This window comes from Trachurus japonicus, chromosome 7, assembly GCF_045865225.1.
Source record: "Trachurus japonicus isolate A0001 chromosome 7, Traja_1.0".
In the NCBI taxonomy this organism is placed as follows: Eukaryota; Metazoa; Chordata; class Actinopteri; order Carangiformes; family Carangidae; genus Trachurus; species Trachurus japonicus.
Window position 1 is genome coordinate 16,006,135 of NC_140913.1, and position 27,023 is coordinate 16,033,157.

Consider the following 27,023-nt stretch of genomic DNA (forward strand, 5'->3'; position numbering starts at 1 on the left):
AAAATATGCAAAGTACTTGTCTTTATACTACAAATAAGTAAAATAAGTAGTATTTGTTAATATTACAGCACAGAGCACCCATTTGTTATGCATGCACCAACAATGACAGCGATATAAAACGACTGAGGGAATTCTTCAGAGATTAACACTGCTCTTACCCTCTTCTTGCTCTCCACGTGCCGCAAGTTGCTTTTCACCTTTAGGAACTCGGCTGACGACGGCTCCTGAGGGGCATGTGGAGCAGGGTAGCCCGGGGGTGGAGGGGGCACTGGAGGACACTGCGGTGGAGGCGGAGGCGGGTAGGCTGGTGGCGGTGGCGGTGGTGGGGGCGGCGGAGGCGGCGGGGGCGGGGGCTTGGATGTGGCATCAGCCGGTGCGTTGCTCTTCTTGGCCGTGTCAGAGCCGATGTCTGGGTTCAGCATGTCCATGTAGGCCTGCATATCCGTAATGGCTGTCTCCGAGGCGCCTGGGACAGAGACAGAGCCCATGTAGGCAGGTTTGATATAGATTTGAGTTGCATGGTTTATAAACATGGTGAACTGCTGATTGTAAATGAACAAGATCCCATTCTCTTAGTGCACATTCACAGACGATCATAATAAAATGTCTGCATGCAGGCCACTAGGGAGCAGCACCACTATATCATGCACCTGTGACCTGGAACAACAAGCAGGAAACTGGTGCATGTTGTTAACTCTAGTTCAGTACATAGCTGTAAGTTTTCACCCTCAGCTATAACTTACAACAGAAACTGTAGTCCAGGAGTTACGGCTGAATGATTGAAAACAGTCAGGTTTCTGACCTGTGTGTGCAACAGTGTTGAGCTGAGCAGGTGGGCCTCGAGACATCGGTAAGCTGCTCCTCTTCTCCCCAGTGCTGGACTGGCTGGAGTTGGCTGAGTCGTAGTTGGACAGGGAGCTGGATGGTGAACTGATGTCAAAGTGGGCCACCTGGTTGGCAGGGGGCATGGTGGTGTTTGGGGACGAGAGGCCTGAGTCCGGCTGCTTGTACTCGAGGTCCGTCGAGGGGTCCCGGGACAAAACACGGTGCTCAACACTCTGTCAGAGGATGCAGCTCATGAATACAAGCGCTATTACGTCAATTCTGTTCAACCGTCTAACAAAAACAACAAAGCTGTTATTTGATTTATTATATCTTAATTAAATGCTCCTAATAAAAACATGGGTGGTTCTTTTAGTTAGGTGAAAGGATACAGTGGCATTACAGTGGATGGAAAATGAATTATCTTTAATATAATTATCTTTTTCATTCATGATTTCCCATTCCTCTACCTCCCAGCCCCATAAGGAGAACAGCATTATGAGTTTAATTACTGCACACTAATGAAACATCTCACAGCTGATCAGAAAGGCTCTGGGGCCCTCTGCTTTTCCCACAATGCAATCCCTTATGGGTGGAATACAAGGGGGGAGGTGTGTATGGTGGTGATGGAGGTTGTTGCTTGCTCACCAGAGAAAGTTCAGTGTGGAGGAGTTATTATTCCTCAAACCACTTGGGGATTTAAGTGGGTTGAAGCTGTGGAGGCCACAGTGTGTCAAGTGTTAATAGCTCTAGTAATTAGCTGAGAAAAACTGATGTCAGTCAAGGGACTTGTTGGCTCAGCGACAACTATTTTCTTGCTGCAGTGTCACAGTCTTGTGTTTTCCAACGTTGTGCTTTAATTCAGGGGCAAAACAAGTTAGGATTCGAGTGATGATCCACATTTTTGACGACAGTTCAGGCATGAAACATTTTGTCAGAATAGCTGATATACTGAATCATAATTTCATGCAGAGCAGGATGAAGTGGACGTCGGATATTTGCACGACCGGTTGAACAAACAACAAAGGCAGCAGTTCACATGCTGTACTCTGTGAATGTTCTCTGTCTGGAATAAATACTGTATGTTGTCTTGATTTGACGTGTGAGAGTTAAACTCCCACAGGACCAATTAGTGGTAAAAAAAGAAAAGCAGAACACATCAGTGAGACATGTCACCAAGTTTAAAGCTGTGGTTCCCACCTCTTTCACCTGAAAGTAGGTCACTCTACTAATGACTCTAGCTGCACAGTTACACTGTTATAGTTTGAATTATGAACATTTGTTATTATTTATATATATATATATATTAAGTTCTTAAGTTTTGTGTGACAGACTTAAATTACATAATTTCTTTACATAAATCTTTAATTATGTGCCCCCTCAGATTTGTCTTAGGTCCCCATAAGGCTGGAACCACTGACCTAAAGGGTTGCAGGTCAGTTGAGTTTTTAAATAACAAGTATCATATGACTCAGTGGAGCTTTAGTAGTAAGAAGTTCAATTAGACTTAAAATTTTAAAGTCACCTTCTGCTGAAATGCCTATTATAAGTGTATTTGGACAAACCTATTTAGATGTTTGTGTAAATGCTGTGATCTTTGCTGATAAAGTCCCCCCTCTGATTGTGCTTATCAGGGTTCAGGATGCGGTGAAGCATGCAGAGCATCACTGTGTCTCTTACCATGTTCTCCACAGTGCGCAGATACTTGGCACACTGGGAGTGGCCGTTGTATTCAGCCAGGTCTGCTGCTGTGAAGCCGTCCTGGTCCCTGATGCCTAAGTCCACACCATTGACCACAAGTATCTGACAGCACTAAAGGCAGATGACACAGAGGAGACAAAAAAAAAATACCTTCAATCTATTGAAATAAGTGTAATTTATTCTTTGGAATCTTTAGGTAATGTGAAAGCACTGATAAAATGAAGATGACATGTCTTCAAAAAAACACCAAATCATACAGCTGAAACAATGCCAGTATTATCACTTCAATATAGTGTAAAATAGATTTATATTAAAATGTTATAGTTTTACTTTTAATACCATAATTCTAAATCTAAAAATATTAATTGCTAAATAACTTATTTACTGGCCATCTAATTCATAGACTACACAGAAATACAGTCATTTTTGAGTAATTTTTAACAATAATTACTGTAATAGGCAACGGCTAATTCATTTTTTTAACCAGAATATGGCTGGAAAAACATTCAAATAGCCATGTGTACTGAGAAGGAACTTGCAAATGGTGTAAAGCGTCTAGTTTTGAAAACCTCAGTCAAGTGCCAGATGAAAACCAGACTAAGCCTGTTGTTCTCAGCCTGAGTGACCTTTGTGTTTTAGCTATCTTCCTAAAAATGTTCTCTCCAGTCCAAAATGTGAGCTAACACCTTGTAAGTCAAAGTTTGGGATCAATTTCCTTTGAGCTGAATCTGAAACGCTACATATGTGACACAAAACTATGGTTTCCTGTACATTTGACACAAAGAGCTTGTGTTGAAACAACTCACTGACCAGGAGTGGATACAACAAAACCCTATTCAAAGTATTAGGTTGGAGTGGCAACAAAACCATGAGCAAGAGGCCTTCTATTCAAAACACATGGTTTTGGGTGAACCCCGTATTGCTATGACGTTGATATTCGTTCATTAAGCTCTCACATAACTATAACTATACTATATATGTCTTTTATTAACCTGCATTTTACGTCACTGTCAATTGTAGTCTGACTCTCTGCACTTACATTAACTCAGAAGAATAACACAAACACACACCTCCAGTTCACCGTTCTCTGCTGCGTCATGTAGTGGAGTCCCTCCCCAGCTGTCAGTGACGATCTCTCCGCCGTGCAGCAGCAGCCAGCTGAGCACCTTCGCGTGGCCCCGGCTGGCTGCAAAGTGCATGGCTGTGGCCCCGTCGCCGTCCTTGTCTGTCAGGCTGATCTCTGTGAAACTCATCTAAATGAGAAAGAGTAATGGCACAAGTTAGATTCAGATTCAACAACAAGTAGGAATTCTGCACAATTTTAAATGTAGGGTGAATTAGTAAATGCAACAAGTTATAGATTAAATGTTTATAGTTTTCCATAAAAACACCAAGTGTTAAATCATGATGTAACAAAGTTTTTCAAAGTAGGAGACTAATGAAACATCATTTTCATATTAATTATATAACGTTATATAACATCAATTGCAATAACATTTTGTGGATTAATTCAGATTACACAGCATTAATTTGCTTGCTCATAGACATCTGTGAGTTCATTACGTTTGATCAGATTTAATTTAAAATACAATAAAAACACACTGAGGACAGGACATCAATCTTAGAATAAATCAGGGCACATATTTGTCTGCAACATCTGACTTATTTACCAGCCAAACGATGACGGTGTTGTGGCCCATCTGGGAAGCAGCATGCAGTGATGTCATCCCATCATTGGCTCTGATGCTAGGATCCGCCCCACAATCCTTGACCAGGTATTGGACAACCTCAAGATGGCCCTCCTGGCAAGCCAGGTAGAGCGGTGTGGCACCATTCTTAGTTTGGAAGTTGACAACACTGTATGAAATGAAATAAAATAAAATGAAATTGGAAAGTCAATAAAAGGCTCCGCGAGACCAAATTTCTATGATGTTGTTTGTTTGAGGCACTGGTAATTGAATTGTGCGATTGGTACAAACAGAACTGACAGGTGTATGTGTATATACACTTAAATATACAGAATGTAGCTATTTGCAACAAAAACTTTTATTCTTTTGATTCTTAATTTTGAAAAGTTAGAAAGTCCCAATATAGTAAGGAGGCTACAAACTGGACACAAACTGAAAAAATATTAAATACTTAAATATTAACATAATCATCACTTGCCATCAAATTACAACTTTTAGTTAATATCTGTAGCTAAAACTGACTGTTGCTATGGAGTTTTATTTATTTATCTGTTTACACATTACTGTACATGCAGTCTATGTGTCCAGTGTGGGTGTGGCGTAAATAGGTAACTGACAGGAAAACATGCCCCTCTTTTTGTCAACATGAAACTATTCTGAGAGCAGACAGCAGCGACGCTGAGCCAAATCCTGGTCCCCATTATTTCCAAAGGGCCTTAGCCCCACCTCTAATGAAACACTCATCCACTGCCCGTTTTCCTCCCTGTCCCAGATCTTTCCAGTCACAGCGGGAGGTCAGGGAGTGAATGAGCGCTTCCCTGGTAAATCCCATAAGGTCGTGCTTTATTTGGACACTGACAAATGAGCAATGAGTCTACAGTACTAAGAGGATTATCACTCCAATGGCTTTGCCCGACTTGCTGTGTGCTGCTTAACGCAGGTTTGCCAGGGGCCAAGACGGACTGAGTAGGTGAAGAGGAGGAATGGAGAAGGTGACAGAAATGAGAGGCAGGGCTTATAGGTGGACAAGTGGATCCGATCCTGTAGACACAAACATGACCCTGTCAAGCTTTCCCTTTAGAGACGAGCTCAAGCCAACAGTAGTAGCTAAAGACCCTGCGCTAAAACTGCACATGGATCATGGACTGTGTCTGCTTACGATCAATCAGGGTTTTATCCTGAACCACAAATGGATGGCAAATGCTCCATAGAAATTCAGGCATACAAGATAAATAGAGTCTGATGGTTTATGGTCTGATGGTTTATTGTCTATGAGGAAAATGAATGGAGCCTGTGATGAAGGGAAGGCTTCCATGTAAAAACAAACACGTCTTAAATAAGAAGGGGAAGTAATCTGCACTTCTGTCATCAGGAAGTGGGCACACTGGTCAATTATTGATGAGTGTAACCAAAGTGGGCTGAAGTTTCACCTGCGCACTGGGGTCTGTGTAGGAGAGCTTACGTTTGTTAATCCTAACCACGCACTCTGATCGTGACAGAGTATGTTTTAGGTGAGGCGGACACACTTCTGACAAAGCACACGTTGGCTCCGCTGCTTCAAAGTGAGGAGGCTCGAACGCTCTCTCACCTAAAGAGGTGCTTCTTGGAGGACAGGTGTAGATTTCAAAGAGCTATGGGAGGAGAAAGAGCTTAGCCTTGTGTGACCACGGAGCTAGCGAGCGGCACAAGGAGCGCTCCCTTGTCCATCACTTTGTCACTCAAAGGAAAAAACACAGTGTGAAGTAGCAGACATCTGATATATTTCCAGTTCAGTGCCGATAAGTAATTCAACTCAGTAATTGTCCATCCGGTGTCCCCTCCGCCCCCTCCCGCCCCCCCATCTACATGCAAACAAAGACCAAGGTTGATTACTATGCTTCATTACTAGCGAAGTAATTGATGTCACACTAATGGTCTTCTTGCCTGATAAAGGCTAGTTACCTTCTCAATAGCTTTCCCTGTCTAAATAATGAAAACTGTTGTGTTATGTGACCTCAGTGTCTCATATCACATTTTTAAAGATCTTTCCATATTCCAACCTGGATATTTAACGGTTTCATAAGTCTACATATTCCTTTAGAGGTAGTCATTGATTACATTGCCTTAAAAAGGAAAGGGCAACAAAAGGTCATTTTATTTGGTCCTAAATGTGTCAAACACTTTACAATTTCGGTAATATTTCTCACTGCCTTTTTATCAAGTGAGTTTTGAAACCTACATGTAATCCTTCACTTTCAGAATTGCATTTCGGAGGTTTCAACGTAATAACAATGATCTTACAAAAGCATGCAGTACCAATTGTGTAGGCGGAGGTTTTTATTCATCTTGCACCAAGAAGTTAAGAAGATTAAAGTTGAAGAAAATAAATACAAATTGGCAACAATAGCTGAACGACCCGACCCGCCCCACCACCACCACTCTGGGCCTAATTATGAACACACTTGAGTTGAGAACTAATTTTAACAACTTAAAGCCGAGAGTGGGCATCTTGGTGAACTGTTACGCAATGAGAATCGGTGCAACTTCAATTTGTTTTTGTTTTGTGTTGTGTTTGTTTTTTGTTTTTTTTGTTTGTTATATTTTTTGGGGCTTTTTTGCCTTTAATGGACAGGAGAGTCGAGAGAGAGACGGGAAATGGGAGGTAGAGAGGGGGGGAATGACACGCAGGATAGGGCCGCTCGGTATTAAATTGGTCATCTTCATTTATATTAATGTGTTATTACTTCTATCTATGGTTTCTTACCTGTGCAAATACTTTTGCTATCTCTTGCTACCAACTAAAATTCTTGGATTACTGTTACCTTTCATTTGATATTGGGCTGACCCTAACCGTAACCCTTCTCTACCTTTCCCAACTACATGCTGGAATTATGGCTTGGACAAAGATTTTAATCTGAGCTAATTCATTACATAACCTGTCTGTACTCTCTCTCCCTCTGTCTTTATTTTGCCCTCCCTCCCTCCCTGTCATTCATTCAGTCTTTTGTGTGCCGAGGCTATCAGCAGCAACACAGCACATGAGCCTGTTGGTTTTGGGTCACTGGGGATGAACACGCTAACGACCTACTGATTCAGATATGGCTTGTAAATCTAAAGGACACCAAAGTATCAGGGAAACACAGCCGTCTCGACCTTAAAACACAGACAGACAGGATTGCATAATGAGAAGAAAATGGCAGGCAGTTAAATGCTGCAACAGTTTCGAGATCCATCTCCTGAGTGCTTGTCTTCAGGTCACGCTGGACTTTTGTCTGCATGTCATTCTAAACAAAACATATCTGTTGTATGAATGTAACTCTTTGATCAAACTAAAATAAATAGGCGATTTAAAAAATTGTAATTATCTCAGTGACTTTCATCACATTTTGTGCAGATGTTGAATAGTTGCTCTAAATTCTAAAAATGAACTTGTAAAACGTATCGGGATTTTATATATGAGGTATAAATGAAGTGGCACAAGTAGCATTAAAAACAAAAAGGCCCAGAGTATTCACAGGTCTATACTAGTCAGTACTGGTCAGGTTTAATATTGTGAAATATTATTTTCAATAAAAGCAGTGTAGTGGGTGTTGGTTGTTTACTGTTTATTTACATACTATTTACCTCTGCGCGGCAACACTCACCATGTGTTGTACCGTCATTAAGCCGCCACTTGCTAAAGCGATGATGTAACAAGGGTCATGTTATCCTTGTGATTTTTCAAGTGGAACAAACTCCATTCGGTTCCCTCTGAAAAGTCACTGATATAAATTTGTGGCTTGTAACGAACCCTGAAACGAGAATGCTATCTCGCTGCTGCAAAGTTCCTTTGTAAACAATGCTTGAGGGCAGAAACTAGAAAGCTGTCTGTCTATTCAAACGGATTTGTTTCCCTCATTATCTTATCGCTGGTTGGCGCTACTGTGTGTGTCTCCATGGAGATGGTGGTAAACAGCAACAGGGGGAGGGGCGGTGGAGAAGAGTGAATGGGACCCAGCTATCAGGGAGCTACCATGTCCCTGAGACTCATTAAATTTTCAGCAGCTATGCACCTGTCTGGGGTGCAACCACACAATATTGGAGTTAGTACCTGGACAAGGTCAGCACAGAACAGACCAGGCTCTGCTTTCTTAAAGCAGAAGTAAGCGATATGTTTGTGTTAATATAAGTCTTAAATAGTTATATCTTCCGACAGCAATCACTTACATAGAGTGTTTGGACCGAAACACGGGTCTGTCAGTCCCTCTGCTCTGCTCTGAGCCGAGGAGAAAACTTTTCTCGTATCCTACAAGTTTTATCCAATGAGGAGAGAGAACGGCATGAAGGGCTGTGTGTGCAGCCAAGGGATGCGCCTGAATGCGGTGGCGTAGGGACGAGGACCAATAGATCCATGACGAGGGCGGGGGCTTCTAACTCCATCGGCTGATGGTGCGTTCAAGGCAACCCGTAACTCGTGTTTTTTCGACCTGTGAAGTCGTACCAGTTCGATCTGGTACGAGTTCACGGGTCGGAAGTTACGAGTGGCCGTTATAGTGACTTTCACAGGTAAAACAGGTCGGAAAAACACGAGTGGGTTGCCTGGAGCGCTACTAAGTCGTGACTTGAAGCTGTAATTTACGGTTTCAAAAGCCTGCCTGGAACGCAGCATTAGCCAAAACGACCGGATCGCTTACTTCTGCTTTAAAACAGGACACTAAATCCCACCTGTTAATTTACCTTAATTTCTATGTGGTGCTGCAGAGGGCATAACATGACGTTTTATGTGGACAACTAACACCTTCTGTGACAGTATTTCAACTAGTGATATATGCTGTTACAGAATATACAATAGTATATGTCACAGATTGTTGCAGATCACAAATATCAGCACTTGCCTACAGTACTGGCTCCACAGCAACAGTTTTATGCTGCTAAATCTGCACCTACATTGCTGCATCATGACTCTCTCTGGTGTTAGTTGTTGAAGACACCTACTGACTGACATGGCTGTGTGGTGACCCTGACCTTTTCCTTCTTGTGTGATCAGTGCACCTCAATCATGTCCATGGCAGTCACATAGTCCATATGGGTGGTTGTTATCTCCCTAGGACATGGGGGTCTGATACTACAGACTGCACTGCTTGAGGGTGATATCTATCAAAGGCTAATTGCATGCAAACACCCTATTAACATAATGCATACATTAACCCTTCGACTCTTGTTCATCTGCGACTATTTCGATAGAACTCCTTTTTAAGATGTGACAACTTGAAGCTTTTCTTGGCCTTTGCATTAGAGCACAGTTAATTGAATATTTCAGGCCTTTGGATTTTTTAGTCGGCAAAAAAGACCAATAATATTAGTTCACACACATTTGATTTGATTGTTGACACGGCTCTCGGAGCTTTGCAGATTTGTGACAACACTGTTAACTGTTCTAGATGCAATGCATATAGCATTATCTAGCAAATGGGGGCTAGGGCAGTGGGTAGTATTATGGGAAAGTTAAACCACTAAGAGTGTTTTTCTAAATGGGATTAGAACAGAGTGTTTAGATTGCCCCACAGCTATCGAAAAACAAAGTTCAGGTTGCTTCCCACCACTACCAGTTAGAGCTACAAGTACCCCCCACCATACAAGTCAGAAGTTTTTCTATCAGAATTATTTGCTGAGCATCTGAAAAGTAATGAGAGTTGACTTGTCAATGTCAGATTGCTGAAGTGCAACAGTGTGGAAACTGAGTCTGAACTGTCAATCTAATGCAGCATGTTCCAGTCACAAAAAGTGAGTAAAGCTGACTGGAAATACAGATTTGAGTTCTTTAGAGTCAGTCTAAAGGCATTTGAAACTACTCTAGTGCTGACTCAGTGGCAGAAGACGAGTGCTGAGGGTGACCAGGTGAACGAAAGAAAGGGATAAAGAAAACATAGAGGATGAGAGTGATGTATCTTGCATCAAAGTTTAGCCTGATAATGTAATTTTCATATTGATTTGAGCTGTTTATCCTGAACATCACAATTTATTTATGGAAATAATAAATATAACTTCTTGACAGATTTAAGCACTGATCACATTAAGCGACAAAACCACTGTACTGTGAGTGATACTAAAAAAACATATTTAAATCGCTGTGTGGTGTCCTGCACAGTAACCAAATCAACAGCGTTTAGACTCTGATTACACAGAGGAACACCGACCATCACACATGAAGACAACACATGGTTTTCTATTCTTTCAGTTTCACGAAACCGCTTTGCTCTTACTTTGGGACGTGCCCCAGTAACAGTCGGAGAGACGGCAGGTCTCCCTTGGCAGCTGCATAGTGGACGGGCAGGGCGCCTGTATCAGTGGAGGCCCCGGGGTCCACCTCACCGCTCTTCAGCAGCCAATCGGTGATCTCATGGTGACTGAAGCGGGATGCAAGATGGAGAACAGTGGCACCAGAACTGTCCCTGTCCTGTAAAACAAATCAAAGACAGAAGTGAAGAATAAAAAACATGAACAATTTAATAACCAGTGTAGAGTAAAATAGAAACTGTAAGAGTTATAGGATTAGACAGTGAATCATACAACATACAGCTCATGTAGGAGCACACAGTTAAGGTTACGGGTACTGTCATTAAACCAGACTCATGGTGCCAAAGGGAAACTAATGGGTGAGTCTCTGGGCTGAGAGGTGGGGAGCGATTATTAAACTTAGTCCTTATTACACTCAAATGCACATCATTAACATCAGATACAATCAGGAACCAAGAGCAGTAACGTGAAACAAAAACAAATTGTGACAAGTGAAACTGCCCATCAAGTAAATTGCACTGCAACTGATAACTGATGGTAATTACTAAATTATCTTATCAGTTAGTTCTTGGTGTGGGGTGCTCTTTGTCACTCCTCTGGGCTCTGTCAGGCAGTCATCTTATTACTCTGTGTTTCAAATCTTATTACTCTGTGTTTCAAATTTAGAATCCCAGATTACTACAGGACAGATCCAGTATCTGATTGAGTGATTCAGATGTGGTGCTTGTGTTTCTGTTGTGTATAAAAATATATCTATCTCTCTACCTTTCTGCCTGTATAAATACTCCACTTATAATTTGTTATTGTATATTGTATTGTATTATCATATTGTATGGTAGATAGATAGATAGATAGATAGATGGATAGATGGATAGATATATAGATAGATAGATGGATAGATGGATAGATGGATGGATGGATGGATAGATAGATAGATAGATAGATAGATAGATGGATAGATGGATAGATGGATAGATGGATAGATAGATAGATAGATAGATAGATAGATAGATAGATAGATAGATAGATAGATAGATAGATAGATAGATAGATAGATAGATAGATAGATAGATAGATACCTGCTGCATTCCCTCACTATGGTAAATGCTTTTCCTCCTACTACCAGCAGGGACATGGGAATGAGGTAACTGAGTCATAAGGGCTCACAAGGTTTAATCTGTCATGTGAAGGTTTAACCATAATACTTACAGTGCCATTATACATTACATTATACACCTCTATCGTGTCAGACTCCACTGTCATTATGTCATTAAGTCTGTTTGTACCTTTACAGTCTATGGTTTGTACCCTCTCTGTGCCACAGAGCATGCTGTATAAAGGATATTACCTTTGCAAATCCAGTTTTGCATAGGCTACTTCATTAGCATGGGGACAGGAGGTAGCAACAGAGTGGGGTTTCAACTAAAGCCAAGTGCCATAATTGAAACTTTGTAACATTTTCAGTGCATTTCCACTGATCCACAACTGACAACAATCTACCTTAAGTTTCATAGATTTGTATTATACACTGCCTTTCAATTTTCTTTTTTAGAACAGTATATAAGCACCATTCAGGTTCCTGTGAATGTCTGGGGATCTCTTCTTCTCTTCGTCCATGCTAAGTGATTTACTTTACTGTTTCAGAGCTTTGGGGGCTAGATCTGAATCATCATTAGGTTTAGACTACATTTATTGTGGAAGTACCTATTCCTACAATAACACAGCCCCCGGTAAAAGATGTAGTGTATCTGAAATATGTTATTCAACCACTTGAAGTATTTCTTGATTAAAACGGACTATCTCTGGGTTGCCTCTTTAAAAATCCTGCTATAGATTCATTGGGGTTTGATGTCTAAAGTCTTAACATTTTGTCAGACTTTCTCGTTTTCAAGTCCAAACTCTCTTATTGTATTTTCACATGTGTGGTTAAATGAAAACACTCTGACATTGGTCCATGTGTCCAGTGGAGCTCAGTGATACCTGTCCAAGTTTGGCTGGAGAGGTCACACTGGCTTGTAGGAGGGATTGGATGCGAGGGTTTGGCACGTATAGGCTTACACATCTAAGAAAAATGGCAGGCAGGTCGGAGGAAACGGAGAATTAAGACTATAGGCCTAACTGTCTGCCACACATCAGCTCGGGTCACTCACCTCTGGCCGACATCCACCTTGGGTCAGGAGCCACTGCAGGCAGGCCAGGTTACCGGTAGCTGCGGCGTCATGTGCCGGACTCGCCCCGTTGTTCGCCAGGCAGTTGCCCGGCAGTCCTGCCTCTTCCACCAGGAAACGCAGACAGGCCAGTTTTCCGGCCCGGGCTGCATGGTGGACCGGTGAAGCCCCCAGCACGTCCTTAATGTCGACCGTGAGAGTTTTTGCCGCTAATTGCACTTTGAGCGTCTGCACATCCCCCTGCCTCGCGGCGAGCAGCGTCCGGTCCCCCTCCACCACCACCATAGCCGCTGCAGAGGGTCGGACGACTCCTTTCTCTTGGTTTGAACCCTGTCACTTCACCGTGTAGACGAGATCAGCATCACAAACTTTCAAGATGAGTCAATTTCCCCCCGATAGTTCAATAGTGGCTCCACATGTCTCCGTCAAAACAAGACGCGTTCCTGGTCAATAGAGCGGTGGAAAAGCCTCGGCTGTTTAAAGCGACGTGTTTTACATGTTGAGATAAAAACTCGCTCCACTGTCCTTATTCTGTGTCTGTATCTGTATCTGTAAACTGACCTGCTGCCTGTGTTTTACCCGACGATGTGGGGCCAGTAATCCGCTTCTGCTCTCTCGGTCGCTCAACACCTGTTACTCCACTTTGCTTCCCCTTTTTCCGGTAAAGACTTGCTTTATTTTATGTTTTTGTTTACCTTCTCTGCTTCCGAATAACTATCGTCTATCATGTGCCTCGGAGGATATTCCGCAGTGTTTTTCTTCCTATAGCAGATGGCGACATGGGACTGAGCAACTGTTTAATAATCCATCAGGGGGAGGACCGCTGAGCCTGTTACAGGTTGCTGCTTTCTGGAAATCGGCTCAGAAGTTAAAGGGGCAGAGCGGACAGGCTCGTTAAAACTCTGAGAAAGTTATGCAACTGTGGTGGGATGTCAAATATAGACCCCACGGCTAAATAATAATGAGGCAATTAGCTCGTTGAGCATATACAGGCTCGTGGGCATTCAGATTACGCGTGGCCGTGGAGCAGCATCACTGGACACCCACAGTCGGGACTCAGAAGAGGTCCATCTGGTGGCCCTTGGTGAAACAGGAGGGGAGACCTGGTATACCCACAGACTGTAGGCCTATACAAAATGTGGCTCAGACAGTTATAACTTAATCAGGAATAAATGTGTTATGTGATTCACTCTAGGCCTTATGTAATGGAGTGACAGACCAAACTATTTAAGAAGTAAATGTTGAGGTATGAAAATATTCACTGTTTACTTTACCGTCTTCAAACTCACAACATGATATTTAACCATATCTAGTTCTTCATTAGGCCTAGATATGACAAATATTCAGCATCTTTTACTGTAAATTAAGAGAGTTCATGACCACAGCCTAGTAGCTGTAATATGTACATACAAGGACACACTCATGTTATGTTGAAAAATCATTTTTAGTAAACTGAATCAGGTCAACTGGACAAGCTTTTGTCTTTGAAGACGTTTCGCGCCTTATCCAAGTGGCTTCATCAGTTCATGTAGACTAGTCGTTGACCTGATTCAGTTGCCTAGAGATGCCTTTGACCTGGACAAATGAGAATTTGCACAGACTTGAAAAATCATTGAAATAACAAAAAGTTTCAGTCGCCTTTTCAAGTTTTCAATGTCACATATCCCCAAGTAGCAAAAAAAACAAATGAACATAAATATGATTGCTTTGGTTTATCCCATTACAATTTAAATGCAAGGCTGTGTGTGGCTGTGGAGAAGCTGTAGGCCTACAGCATAACTGATGTTCTGGTAAACTCTACCAAGAATTGATCTCAGTAATGACTTGCTCATAATGGAAACATAATAAAAATTCAATGCTTTACTGTGATGTGTGCAGCTGGAACTAAGCACGCGCTAAGTGCAATAATTAGAAGTATTTACTCTTGATATTGTATTGTATTTGAATTAGCTTCCTTTTTAGTGCACTACACTCATCTGAAAATTAGGTCTATACTGTTAGTAAGATTTTATGTACAATATAGGCTGATAAGGGTGCCTGAAGGCTCTACCAGTTGTTTAATGATTAACCAGTCATTTAACAGTGATGATTTAGATATATATTTTTTTTTTGTGATAATTTAGTTACATTTTGAGGATAATAAGCCAAACCTGTGCCTTCAGCACTGTGTGTCCCTGAACTCTCATCCTGTCAGGTAAAAAAAAAAAACTGTAGTTCTGTAAATCACCAAACGGTGGCAGGAAAGTTTCATGTTCATAAGTGGTTCTACCTGCAGAGGTGTCCAGGTGTCTTGTCATGATTTTGTCCAGGCTTCTCTAAATCACTGAGAACCTGCCACTCACGTCACAATGTCAACACATCAGAAAAACACATAATTATGGGGGAAAAGCGAGGGATATAATTATGAAAACGTGACCAGTTAAGTTTTATATAAAAACGAAATGACTGCCAGAATTCAAGCCATTATAGGCCTGTATCTTACTGGTGGTGCAGTCTTACGCCCCAAAATCCATTTGAAATATTATATTATATATTATAACCATATTTATGTTTTTATGGGATCATTTGGGAGCTGACGTGATAATCAGAGAAGTTGCTGCATCTCAGTCATACAGCTTCCTGCCTCGTCACTGTCAGATTAGGCTCATTGACTTTTTCTGCAGGGTGGGTGTCTCTCGGGAGGGAGAGAGGGAGTGAGGGAGGGGAGGGGAGGGGAGGGGGTGGTGGGTAGCGGCTCGTGCTCGGCGCGTGCCTCCTAGGTCCATCTGTTGCACAGGTCCAACTGTCATAGACACGCGGCGGAGGGGAGGGGGGATTCCCACGAGCATTTTTCGACTAATGGTACAATTCCCCGAAGGAAAATGGACAATAACAACTCTCCAACACGATTTAGTGGACAGGAGATCAACACAACACCATATAACCCGGGATAAAGGCTTAGCCTACACCTTAGCTATAGGCTGGAATGATAAAACGGAAGCGAGGCCACTATAAAGTAAGGGGGTTATAAGAACTTGCGAATATTTAAAAACATATTAACATTTTGGTTGAATAAAGTCTGTTTATTGGCGTGCTTTTGTATTTTATTTTGTTATTAATAGGCTATACGTTTCCACGCAGCATATTAGCTGCTAAGCAGCGATGGGCCTACAGCTGAGCTATTAGTACAGTAAAACGATTAATCATTTTTCGCTAAGGATTTTGTTTTAAAGCCTTTACCGTTGCAGATTTAAAAACGTAGGCTACTGGCAGGAGCTGACTATAGGCAATATAGAAGATATTTTACAATACATTTGGATATAACCATAGACTGTAAAAACAAACAAACAAAAAAACTGGATATAACCCATTCTTATCCCGTATGAAATAACGGTTTTCTCTTGTGAACTGGTGTTTACTCTCTTACCTGCTGGTTAATGGGCCCCTCACACAAAAGAGGTCTGTGTTAATAGCGGGTCTTACTCTGGGTTTAATCGTGTGTCTGTGAACTGGAGTCTTTTCCCAGGCTTCTTTAAAGACGCTCCCACAACTTCAAGCAGTGAGAAACTAAATCCCTATTGAACTGGAAGTGGTGGAGGGGTGGGAGGGCTGCCAACGGTTTTCCTAGGAAGCCTGGGAAAAAAGCCTGGATACTCCTTGCACGCGTCAGACGTGCGACAGTTATTCAAATTGGACTCAATTATTCAGCGCGTGGGCCTCATCTATTGTATGGTCACATCTGCTGCTGCTGCTGCTGCTGAAGCGCGGGAGCGTTCAAATCAGGACAGTTTGTGCTCAAGTTCACGCTGCTCAGAGCTAACAACCTGCTGTCTATCTGTCTGCTGCTACTAATGGACCATTAAGCACCGTGCACAGATCAGATATAGTCCTAAATTCACGTGGCTTCTCTCAGTGCAGACTGTTGTTTTCCTGAATTTAACATCATATAGGCCAGTAGCTTATCAGAGGTAGCCTTAATTTAACATTTATGGCTGAAGCTAACATGTGAAGACTAAAATTTACTACACAGACTTGATCCATGAAGGTTACTGCTCCTACTACAACTAATAATATAATAATATTAATAGTACCTATAGGCCTAATAATAATAATAATAATAATAATAATAATAATAATAATAATAATAATAATAATAATAGGCCTAGGTTTTCCCCACATCACGATTTTAAACCAAACTTAAATATTTTAGAAATATAGGCTAGTATTATATCAAAATTATAGCACAGGCCCATGTTAGTATAGGTCCTCGCGCCCATCTGCAACGACTCAGCTGGTTGGCGCGTGCGATGAGGTAATTGCTTTCGCTTGAGTAAACTCGGGCGCGTGCAGGGAAGAAGCCTTCAGTCTGTAGTCTGTAGAACCAGTGAGAGGACCGTGTCCGTCTGCACCTTGACGCGTGATCCACAGGAATAACCCGCCATTAGAATAAAACACACACAACTGTTGTTCACAAGGCTGTTCATAAAATAAGACACCAGGCAAAATGGACTTTATTAAGCAGCTGAAAAAAGACCAACACACAAAAGAGGGTATTACTTTATTTTTGTCATTCTGCATCCCATACCCAAACTTCTTTCTTTCTTTCTTTCTTTCTTTCTTTCTTTCTTTCTTTCTTTCTTTCTTTCTTTCTTTCACAAAAGCAGCCTTTCATGAATTATTATCTACAGGCTGCAAAACTGTATATCTAATTATTCATATAAAACTTTATTTTTTTCATTCACCAGTTTTGCATCCCATCCCCATAATCTTTCTTTCTTTCTTTCTTTCTTTCTTTCTTTCTTTCTTTCTTTCTTTCTTTCTTTCTTTCACAAAAGCAGCCTTTCATGAATCATTATCTACAGGATGCATTAAAAACTGTATATCTAATTATTCATATAAAACTTTATTTTTTTCTTTCACCAGTTTTGCATCCCATCCCCATAATCTTTCTTTCTTTTTTCTTTCTTTCTTCAGGAGATTACACAGAAGCAGCCCTTAATGAATCATTCTCTAAACTGTATATCTAATTATTCATATAAAACTTTATTTTTTCCATTGCCATTTTGCATCCCATCCCCATAATCAATCTTTCTTTCTTTCTTTCTTTCTTTCTTTCTTTCTTTCTTTCTTCAGGAGATCACACAGAAGCAGCCCTTAATGAATCATTCTCTAAACTGTATATCTAATTATTCATATAAAACTTTATTTTTTCCATTGCCATTTTGCATCCCATCCCCATAATCAATCTTTCTTTCTTTCTTTCTTTCTTTCTTTCTTTCTTTCTTTCTTTCTTTCTTTCTTTAGGAGATCACACAGAAGCAGCCCGTCATGAATCATTCTCTAAACTGTATATCTAATTATTCATATAAAACTTTATTTGCCATTCTGCATCCCATCCCCATAATCAATCTTTCTTTCTTTCTCTGACTGTCTGCCTTAAAACATCAGGACAACATCTACAGGAGACATTACAAAGTCTAAATCTAATTATCCATATAATTTGATATTATTTTAGTTTGGCTACTTGTAATTGCAGACACGTTTCCAACATTGCTTTTAAAACATGAAAAGGAGAATAGATCAAACTGTTCTTGAATAGTGCTTACACACAAGCAAATGAATCCTGCGGCTTTATTTTCCTCTGAAACAATTGTGTCACAACTGACATTAGTAAATGGCATATATATATATACACACTACTTCTATATTTAACAAACACAATTTAACAACTGGACAGAGGAAGATAAACACAATTCCCCTATGTGCCTCTCTTGTCTGGAGTTAATTCCCTTATGATAATAAGTAGCCTAGAAGTCAGTGTACCTACGCGATCTTAAAGAATTTCAAATGACATAAGAGCAGAGGCAGGAATAAGTGCCACAACAGATGATAAACATCACTGTACTTCTAATCTTTCTTGTTTCTTCTGTCTGTCCTGCATTAGTGAGACGTCTTCTGGCCCCTGAACTCACGCAGGCAGGACGTCTCTCCCACAGCGACCCAGTCATCCGTAAGCTGCAGTGAGAATTTCTGTGGTCAGACTTTCTCACATTCAGGCTCATTAGCAGCTGACAGAGACGGGACAACTAATCTAACAAGACAGGCGTTTTAACAATGCAGTATCTACAGTGAAAAGTCAGGAAAGCCCGAGACAACTCTTTCTGGTGTGATGTCATTTCCTGGAAATGTGGGAAACTGTACTTGATAGTTTCTGTGTGTCTCATAACTTTATTTAATAGGATTTATGGTCCAGCTCAGTCATTTTATAGCATTTACACCAAACGACAAGCTACACCAAAAATAAAAAGACAGTAAAGTCCAAAAGAAAAGTAAGATTATAAAATCTTAAGCACATTCTCAGAGTTACATGTTACAGGTAAAGGCTATGGTTAAGACTTAGACTTTAGCCATATAAATACTGACACAAATATTTACACTCTAATCTATGAACATTTAACATATTTAAAAAGCACAGTGAGATTTCATACTAATTCTGGTGTCAAGGGGTAAAATATATAACACTAGCAATGTTCATTACACTGATTGGTATGATACACAATATAATTAATTCAATATACTGTATATATATTTAATACATAAATAAATATTGCTTACCAGACGTGTCTCGGGTTGCTCCTCTGCTGCGTGTCATTTAAAGCCAGCAGCAGCTCTGGCAGATAGATGGTCGCTGGCTGGAAGCTGCAGTTGTATTGAGCGCCCTTTTACTACACGAGGTTTGTGGCTCAATGACAGGGGCGCGTTGTCTTTGTGGGCGGACCCCTCGCAGAGGCCCCGCCCCCTCACGGCCCAGCTCTGCTGCAACCTTGAGGCGCAGTGCAGGGGCAGAGTGTGCAAGCTGCTTCTGCACGGAGAAATGAGGCGATCAGTTGATGGAGTCCCTCTGCAAGAGTCTTTAAACCGGAAGCACCATTGGCTTGTTTCTTGTTGGTGTCTTTTCAGTTCAAAATGTAATAAAATCAACTGGGTAAATCACTCATGGTAAAGGATGCTCTAAGCTATATCTTTATACATCTTTTTTCTTTTTCCACTTCTTTTTTATTGTATTTTTTTTCTCAGCACTCTATTGTCTATTGTTATGAGCAGTTACAGTAATCACAAATACTTTTTTGTGAATCATAAAGAAATCCACCTTGTCATATATTTTATAAATTAGATACATTTTACCACAAATCCTTTTTTTTATCATTAACCCCTCGCTCTTTAATTTCCCCATGGACAACTCTTAATGGTCCCTGTGTCTCTGTAACTTCAAAAATAATTCATCGGAGCAGGAAAGCCATCTGCTGCCTTTGTTTGCCTGGCTCGTGCTGTTCTCGTGCCCCTGACATGGCAGCACAATGCATCTCCCTCAATCAGAAATCCAATATTACAAAAAAAAAACAAAAAAACCCCGCCAACAAGCCTGGGGATTTCACCTCGGCTGTATGTGGTCGCTCTAATGCCCAATCTGCTGCAGCATTCACGGAGATAATACACAGTTGTTTTTTCTCTAAATGTGGGGTAAAGTGTCTGATCTCTGGCTGTTGCGCACGGATGTCCAAGTTTGTCAGAGCTGTGTTGGTGGAGAGTGACGCTCTATAAGTTTATACCTTTGTCAACCTCCAAGGACAAAACAAACGCGGGCAGCCAGATGTGCGTTCTGTTTCACGAGCTTGGCTTTTGGCTTGGTTGGACTTGTTTGGTTATTCAAATCCTGTCTGAGCCATTACGCGTTTCACAAAACAAATATTTCTCCGCCCCTGGAAAACGACGCCGGGCTTGATGCTTCTTGTAATTTTTGTAAAAGTGGAACAATAAGAATGAATATCCAAAGGTAGAACGTGTGTATAGTTAAAGCACAATTTTAACACAGTAACAAAAACCTGCAGTTTTTATGCCCGCATTTCATTCAGCAAATTCAACTGCGTCTGTGGTTTGTCTTTCACCACATTTAGGAGTATTTCATATTTGAAGTCGTGCGTAATGCTCGGTTTCTACTGTGCGTAATGAAACAGTTTCAGATCTTTCTCTGATGTGTGTCCAAGTACAACAGTTGCACTTTTTTGTACTTTTTTACTTTGTATCCATGTAAAACAAATAACAAAAACAAGCACATCATTTGTAGAAGCTATGTCTTCGTGCAGAGGATAATATGCAGCTAAAACTCTCTGATATCACTACAAGAGTTTTAATACTGGTGGATTCATATAAAAGACTTAAATAACTTTGGCAAAGTTTATTTTCAGCTTGGTAAGAGGTGTTTTATTCACAGATAACACGGTTTTATCAGTGTCCTTTGTTACCCTATGTCACTAAGCACGATGTGGATGCTGATGTGGACTTTGGGACTGGGTCTGTGACGTCAAATGGACCTCGTGCAGGATAAAGAAAAAAAAAAGATTGGTTTTTTTCGTCACGGGAACGGCAGATGCTTCATGGGCATGGCGTTGTTTTAGGCGTGGGAAGCTTCACGGAAAATTTTGATAGGTCTCCTTTTTGCATCTTTGCGATGTGATCCAGTGAACAAAGAGCACAAAATAATATAATAAATAGAATCGTTTCTAGACATTATCTGACTGTGTTTCTTATGTAAAGTTAAGTTTTAACATTTTATATAAAGCAAACCTCACACCTCAAACCTCTGAACAATAGGCATACAATTATGTTTATGTCAGTTTACAGCTAAGGATGCAGATATGTTTTGAGCCTGAGCCACCTTTTATATAAGACTTATAAAAGTAACAACAATCACTGATGATGACAATAACCATGATAGAGGCATTGATTCAACTACAGACATGTGTAGCACTCATTTATTTGCATTTGGTGGTTTAATGTAAAAAAGTCTTGACAAAAACAGAACATTATAATCCCTATAGAGGTTACTTTATAGCCGGACAGCTGTATCAGCCTGCATTAGTTTTAACTAAGTGTGGTCATTTAGTGTTCACAAAATGTTTACCTGTGCTGCAAAATTTGAGCGTCATTGTTGAACGTGCTGCATGTCAGCTTCATGAGCAAACATTTAAAAAACGTTTAAAATCCATATTGATAGCATGAAATATTTGGGAATAGCATATATTGTGGTATCTTCAAATCCAAACATGCGCCCTACAGTTCAAGGTTCAAATGATTATACATTTTACTCTGAAAGCAGTTAGACAATATGCTTCAATTTCAAAATTGGTGCAATAGTTTACGATCTGGTGTATTTTAGCTGCAGCTCCTGGATGTTCAGTATCACTTTGGTCCCTGGTTTTCTTGTGGGCTACATTAAAAATCAGGGAGTTAAACTTATTTTACAGAGTCTGTCTCACAGATAAAGAGAGAGAGAGAGAATATTCTCACAAACCTCTTAGCATGTTCCAGGTCAGAAAATAACACCAAGTGGACCATGAGCAAAATGAACAACAAAAGACCAGCTTCTTTCTTCCCCTCCACTTCCACAACAGAAAGCAACATGAGCATTGAAGAGGATGTAAATCTTTGATGCATTATTGTGTGTGCTTTCCTCTACCTACCTCTGTATCATCCAAGTGTCACAAAGTCAAGTGTGGCCTTTCATATCTGATCAGACTTTATGAAGGCGCTTTGTAACAGCACCTTAGGTCCTTTTGTCAAAACTCTTTCTTGATTTCATTAACACGTGTCTTATGCAGATCTTAAGACACATTGTTGACCAAGTCCAACACCATGCAGGTCTTCACTGTCTTTGTTATCCTGACTCTTTAATAGAGCAACTGCTACACATGGACCAACACTTCAGCACTATGGACAGAGCTCTTAAAGCAGCACAGTGTGCCACCCTACAGTCACTTACAGTTGAATCTTCTTGATCAGATATGAAAGGCCAGGGACATTGTTTAGCTTGGTGGGTAGAGCAGGTGCCCTGTAAGCAGAGTCCTCGCTGTAGCGGCCCCGGTTCAATTCCACCTCCCCTTCTCTCTGTCTCCCCATTTCCTGCCTCTCTATCGCTGTCCTGTCAATTGCCTAAAAGCCCCCCAAAACAAGCTGGAAAAAATAAAAAATAAAAAAGATGTGAAAGGCCACACATGATCTTGTGACACCTTGAGATGGCACAGTTACACTTGGACTAATGTATCAAATATTTGTCATATTTACACCCTCTTTAATGCTCCTGTTGCTTTCTGTTGTGGTCTTGGAGATTTATTTGCTCATTATGATCATGGCCAACCTAACCCTAACCCTAACTCAGTGTTGTTTTCTCATCTGCAAAGTAATAATCTGTTGGTCCAGCAAGTTCTGAATCTGAATAGAGCAGCTAAGAAGTGTGTGAGAACAATAACTTGAGCAGCGTCTCTGTGTGTTCTCTCTTTATTTTCCCCTTCATCTTCATGAGGCAGCTGGGAAATAGGTTTAACGCCCTTACTTTTAAAGTAGCCTAAAAAAAGAAGAAAAACACCACATCATACACCGTTTTTCAACCAGCAAATTAGTTTTGAAATTAAGGAAATTCAAGAAAATGAAGAATAATTTGCACTTGTAAATTTAAGGCTACATGTTTTAATTCAGAGGTAACACTATTAAAGTAAACACAATTATTTTTTCCCCAGAATATTTCGTGTCATAAACGAGCAACAAATATAATTCAGATATTGTTGTTCTGCATGCAGATGCTTCAGGATCATGTTGGCGTAGGTTTTGGCTTGATGATGCCAGACAGCGTTTGAGCTGCAGTCACGAACTGGAGGATGGAAAAGTTTGCAGTCTGACTGGAAGCCCTCACCTTCGGCGCGATGACGACGACCTCCCTCAGCAGCGCAGAGCCCGTCGACGCTTCTGCCGTCACGCCTCACTAAACCATCTGGTGCGACCGCTGTGGCTCGTGTCAGCCTCATGCCGGTTATACACACTGATTCTCACCTATAGTGAATTTATTTCTCAAACTTTAAACGGGTCAAATGTAATCTGGGAATGTGTTGCTCACCTCATCCAGATTATAGGCTACTGGTGTTCAAAACAGCATTTTATTAATGTCTTAATTAGATATTGCTAATCATCAAATGAATAATAACGATAATAATGCAACAATTTGTATTTCGATTGCCAGACACTGAATTCACAAACGTGTGGTTTAAGACAACAAATACACGAGTTGGGTCTGTATTTCTTTCAAGTGGCTGGAGAACTTTTCTGTATGTCCTTTCAACAAAGGATGACTGTGCCCTCAGCTGCACAGATGGATACCCACGCTGAAACCAGGACAAAAAGGCTCCTAACCGAAGCCTCCCTTTAACTTTTTTTTTTCCTGTCTTATCTCGAAGGGCCCGTTCCCAGACTGGACTTGGTGGCAGTTATGAGGGGGAGGAGGAGGAGGAGGAGGAGGAGGAGGGAGAGGGGGTTGCAACAGGGACGCGTGCAAACCTACGCATCTATAATGTCTGGAAAATGGGTTGAAGGTTGAAAACCCTCAAGCTACGAGAGGACAGCTTGCAGCCGAAGGGCAGCGTCATCTTCGACTTTGTTCAATCAAATACATGTAAAATAAACCACCCTCGATCAAATTCTGTGACAAACGTGCATTTTATATCATTTCCCACAGTCTATAGTGCTCCACTTGCACATCCCCTGCATACAATCAACGCATAAAGATGCTGTTTTTCCATATTTGAATCGTGTTGTTGAGACATTCAGAACCAAGTGATTTTGTCTTATGGCCTGTGTGTGCTTGGTTATGGCTTTGTGTTTTATTTGGACCAGCATAGTCTTGCTTTGTAATTGCGTCATTGTGTGTGTGTGTGTGTGTGTGTGTGTGTGTGTGTGTGTGTGTGTGTGTATGCACCGTGGTCAGTGATGGGCGCACAGGAACATGGAGCAGGAGGGATGCTGGGATGCTGGGAGCAGCAGCGCGGTGGTACAGCAGTGGGAGAGAGGGGGAGGGGAGGGTGTGTGGTAGAGACTGGTGACCATGAGAAGGGCGGTGGGTGTGTGGGGGTTCCCATCTGTTGCGCGGCCGTGGCGCGTGCCGAACGCGTGAATCAGCTTTCAGCAGGTTTAATGGTCAACAACGGAAATTGACTGAAACTATACTGTGTTAATATAATAGCTGTTTGACTCAATTTTTTTAAAAGTGTTTACAATGATAGATATATAAGCTATGTTATATATATATATACTGACACTTTCCAAAACAGCTCTCCATTCATATAGGTATAGGCATATTCCTCACTGCCTTATTCACGCGCGGTGTTAGAGCAGTGTGCCGCTTGGTCCTTTGTTTGGTCCATGTAATGCTCCGCAGATGCACTTGTCTGCATCTGGTCTGTTGCAGGTTATGACTCTTGTCTCCTCCCCCATTGGTCCAGGTAAACGCCACGTTGTTGATATTGGAAACAAGCTGCTGGGGGGTTCTATAAGCAGATGTTAATCCATACATAGCGTGGCTTGGGTATCTGCTTTTATTATTTTTTTTTTAGGAATAGATTTCCTCTGCCCACCGCAGGATTACTCATGTGGTTTTGAGTTTCTTTTGTTGTGGGTTGGAAAGAGCCCACAGACATTGATAAATTGACTAAAATGATATGGCCCATAGCTTTTTAAAAATCATTTTTGATCAAACTCGTCTACTTTATATTAAGGCAACTTTGTATCATCGCACAATGTAAGATTTGAATGGTTTGGCTACTGTCTTGTTTATTCTTCTATTTTGATGCAAATAAAAGAATAAACAGAAACATAACCATCTTTATGGCAAAGCCATGCAGACAAAAAAGTAGCAGGTTCTTATGTAGCAAAATGAAAGGAGTCGGGTTTCACATAGTCTTTTAAGGGGAAAACAACCCATTATTTGTCTTCTGTGTGTAATAGGACCTTGGTCCAACGTTAAAACTTAAAGATTTAGAGGCAATTAAACGCAACACCATCACAAAACTCTGCATACCACCGGTAGATGCAGGGGCCCTAAGGGACCAGATGGTCCACACCGGAGCTCCACTCAACTCCCAGAGGCATACCCCCACTACCCATCCCCCGAGGGTGTGTGGCTTGTGTTCCCTCCCCTCTGACGCGCCGGACCCACATAAATAGGAGGCTCCTGCAGCTCTGCTCCACACTTCAGCTCAGCCGCTCCAAGAGCAAGTATCTCACATTACCAAAAAAAAGCACAACAACAACAAACGAAATGAGTCCCAGCATCACTACTGAGGCCAGCCAGCCTCTCCCTGCCAGGTCCACCGTGGCCCAGAGAAAACAAGCCAACGAACTAAGAAAGGTAAGAAGAAGCAGACATTAAAGCCTTTTATTCAATTGAAAACGTTTTCTCATACTGACTCTTGTAAAAGTGCATAGAATTAATGTTTTTTCATCATTTTTTTCCAGACTCTCAAACCCTTACTGGAGAAAAGAAGACGTGCTCGTATCAATGACAGCCTCAGTCATTTGAAGAGCCTCATCTTGCCACTTGTTGGCAAAGACAACGCACGCTACTCCAAGTTGGAGAAAGCTGATATTCTGGAAATGACCGTCAGGTTCCTCAGAGACTTTCCCTCCACTCCAGTCAAAGGTCAGTATCATCTCTTGAATGCAATGTACAGAATCTCTCATTTCAGTTACCCATGCGTCCTCTGAAATTCCCAGTCATTGACCAGATCTTATTTTTCGTTCCTCCAGAATCCGCAGACAGTTACAGAGAAGGCTACAAAGCCTGCCTGCAGCGCGTCTCCGCTCTGCTTCCCAAAACCAGCCTGGACCAGGACGCGTGTCAGCGGGTGAACGACTTCGTTCAGCAGTCCATGTCCGCCACCGCCACCGCCACCCCAACCTGCCTCAACTGCTGCGCTCAGACCTCCAGGTCTTTCCCTCAGATGCAACAGAGACTCATGAGCATCAAATCCAGCTTCAGCTCCAGACTGGAGAGCCAGTCCCGCAGCAGCAGCAGCAGCAGCAACAACAGCAGCAGCAGCGCAGTGGCTCCCAGCCCCGCGCAGCCGATCCCGCAGCCTGTCAGCGAAGACATGTGGAGACCTTGGTAGATTAGATATGATGATGATATATAGGCATTTCTATTACACGTGTGTTATTTATTTGGGTGATGTGATCCCAGTAGCTGTAGTCTTTACGATGTAAGAATAAGAATTGCTGTATAATGTTAATTCAGCATTTGGCTCATTTTGCGTTTTATGCCAGAGGGCACGAGCACAGATCTCAAAGAAACTGTAAAGTCTATGAACTTTGTAAAATGCAATCCTCTTTGGGGTGTCAAAGATATGGGTTGTAGACAACACTTTTGTAAGACCCCAAGGGTTATTTTGTTAGAGGTTTGCACGATGGACTTAAAAGTATTTTGGTCTGTGCAACAGAGTAGTTTGTAAACACTATGTGTTAAATAGGATTATATATTATCTATTGATGGCATGTAAGAGAAAACCACGTCTGTCATTACCACATTTAA

At 41.4% G+C, this 27,023-nt stretch overlaps 2 protein-coding genes and 1 long non-coding RNA gene across 3 annotated transcripts in view; 2 read left to right on the plus strand and 1 right to left on the minus strand.

The window, feature by feature from the left end:
• espn (espin) overlaps positions 1–13,592 on the minus strand; it is a 30,281-nt gene extending 16,689 nt beyond the window's left edge. Inside the window, exons 1-7 of the mRNA XM_085783012.1 lie at positions 12,617–13,592; positions 10,433–10,626; positions 4,194–4,380; positions 3,594–3,776; positions 2,503–2,634; positions 803–1,058; positions 159–466 (exon numbers count right to left, since the gene is read on the minus strand). Of these exons, the coding sequence (XP_085639138.1) occupies positions 159–466; positions 803–1,058; positions 2,503–2,634; positions 3,594–3,776; positions 4,194–4,380; positions 10,433–10,626; positions 12,617–12,919 (1,563 nt within the window). The 5' untranslated portion in view covers positions 12,920–13,592. The remainder of the gene's footprint in view (positions 1–158; positions 467–802; positions 1,059–2,502; positions 2,635–3,593; positions 3,777–4,193; positions 4,381–10,432; positions 10,627–12,616) is intronic.
• LOC146984446 (uncharacterized) overlaps positions 1–18,802 on the plus strand; it is a 40,043-nt gene extending 21,241 nt beyond the window's left edge. Inside the window, exon 3 of the long non-coding RNA XR_015036146.1 lies at positions 18,558–18,802. This is a non-coding gene — a long non-coding RNA (uncharacterized LOC146984446). The remainder of the gene's footprint in view (positions 1–18,557) is intronic.
• A 6,929-nt stretch (positions 18,803–25,731) lies between these two features.
• On the plus strand, positions 25,732–26,604 carry LOC146984448 (transcription factor HES-2-like). The gene is made up of 3 exons (XM_085781516.1): positions 25,732–25,844; positions 25,952–26,135; positions 26,243–26,604. Exons 1-3 carry the CDS (start codon positions 25,755–25,757, stop codon positions 26,602–26,604), a joined length of 636 nt encoding a protein of 211 aa, XP_085637642.1. The 5' UTR covers positions 25,732–25,754.
• The last annotated feature ends 419 nt before the right edge of the window (positions 26,605–27,023 follow it).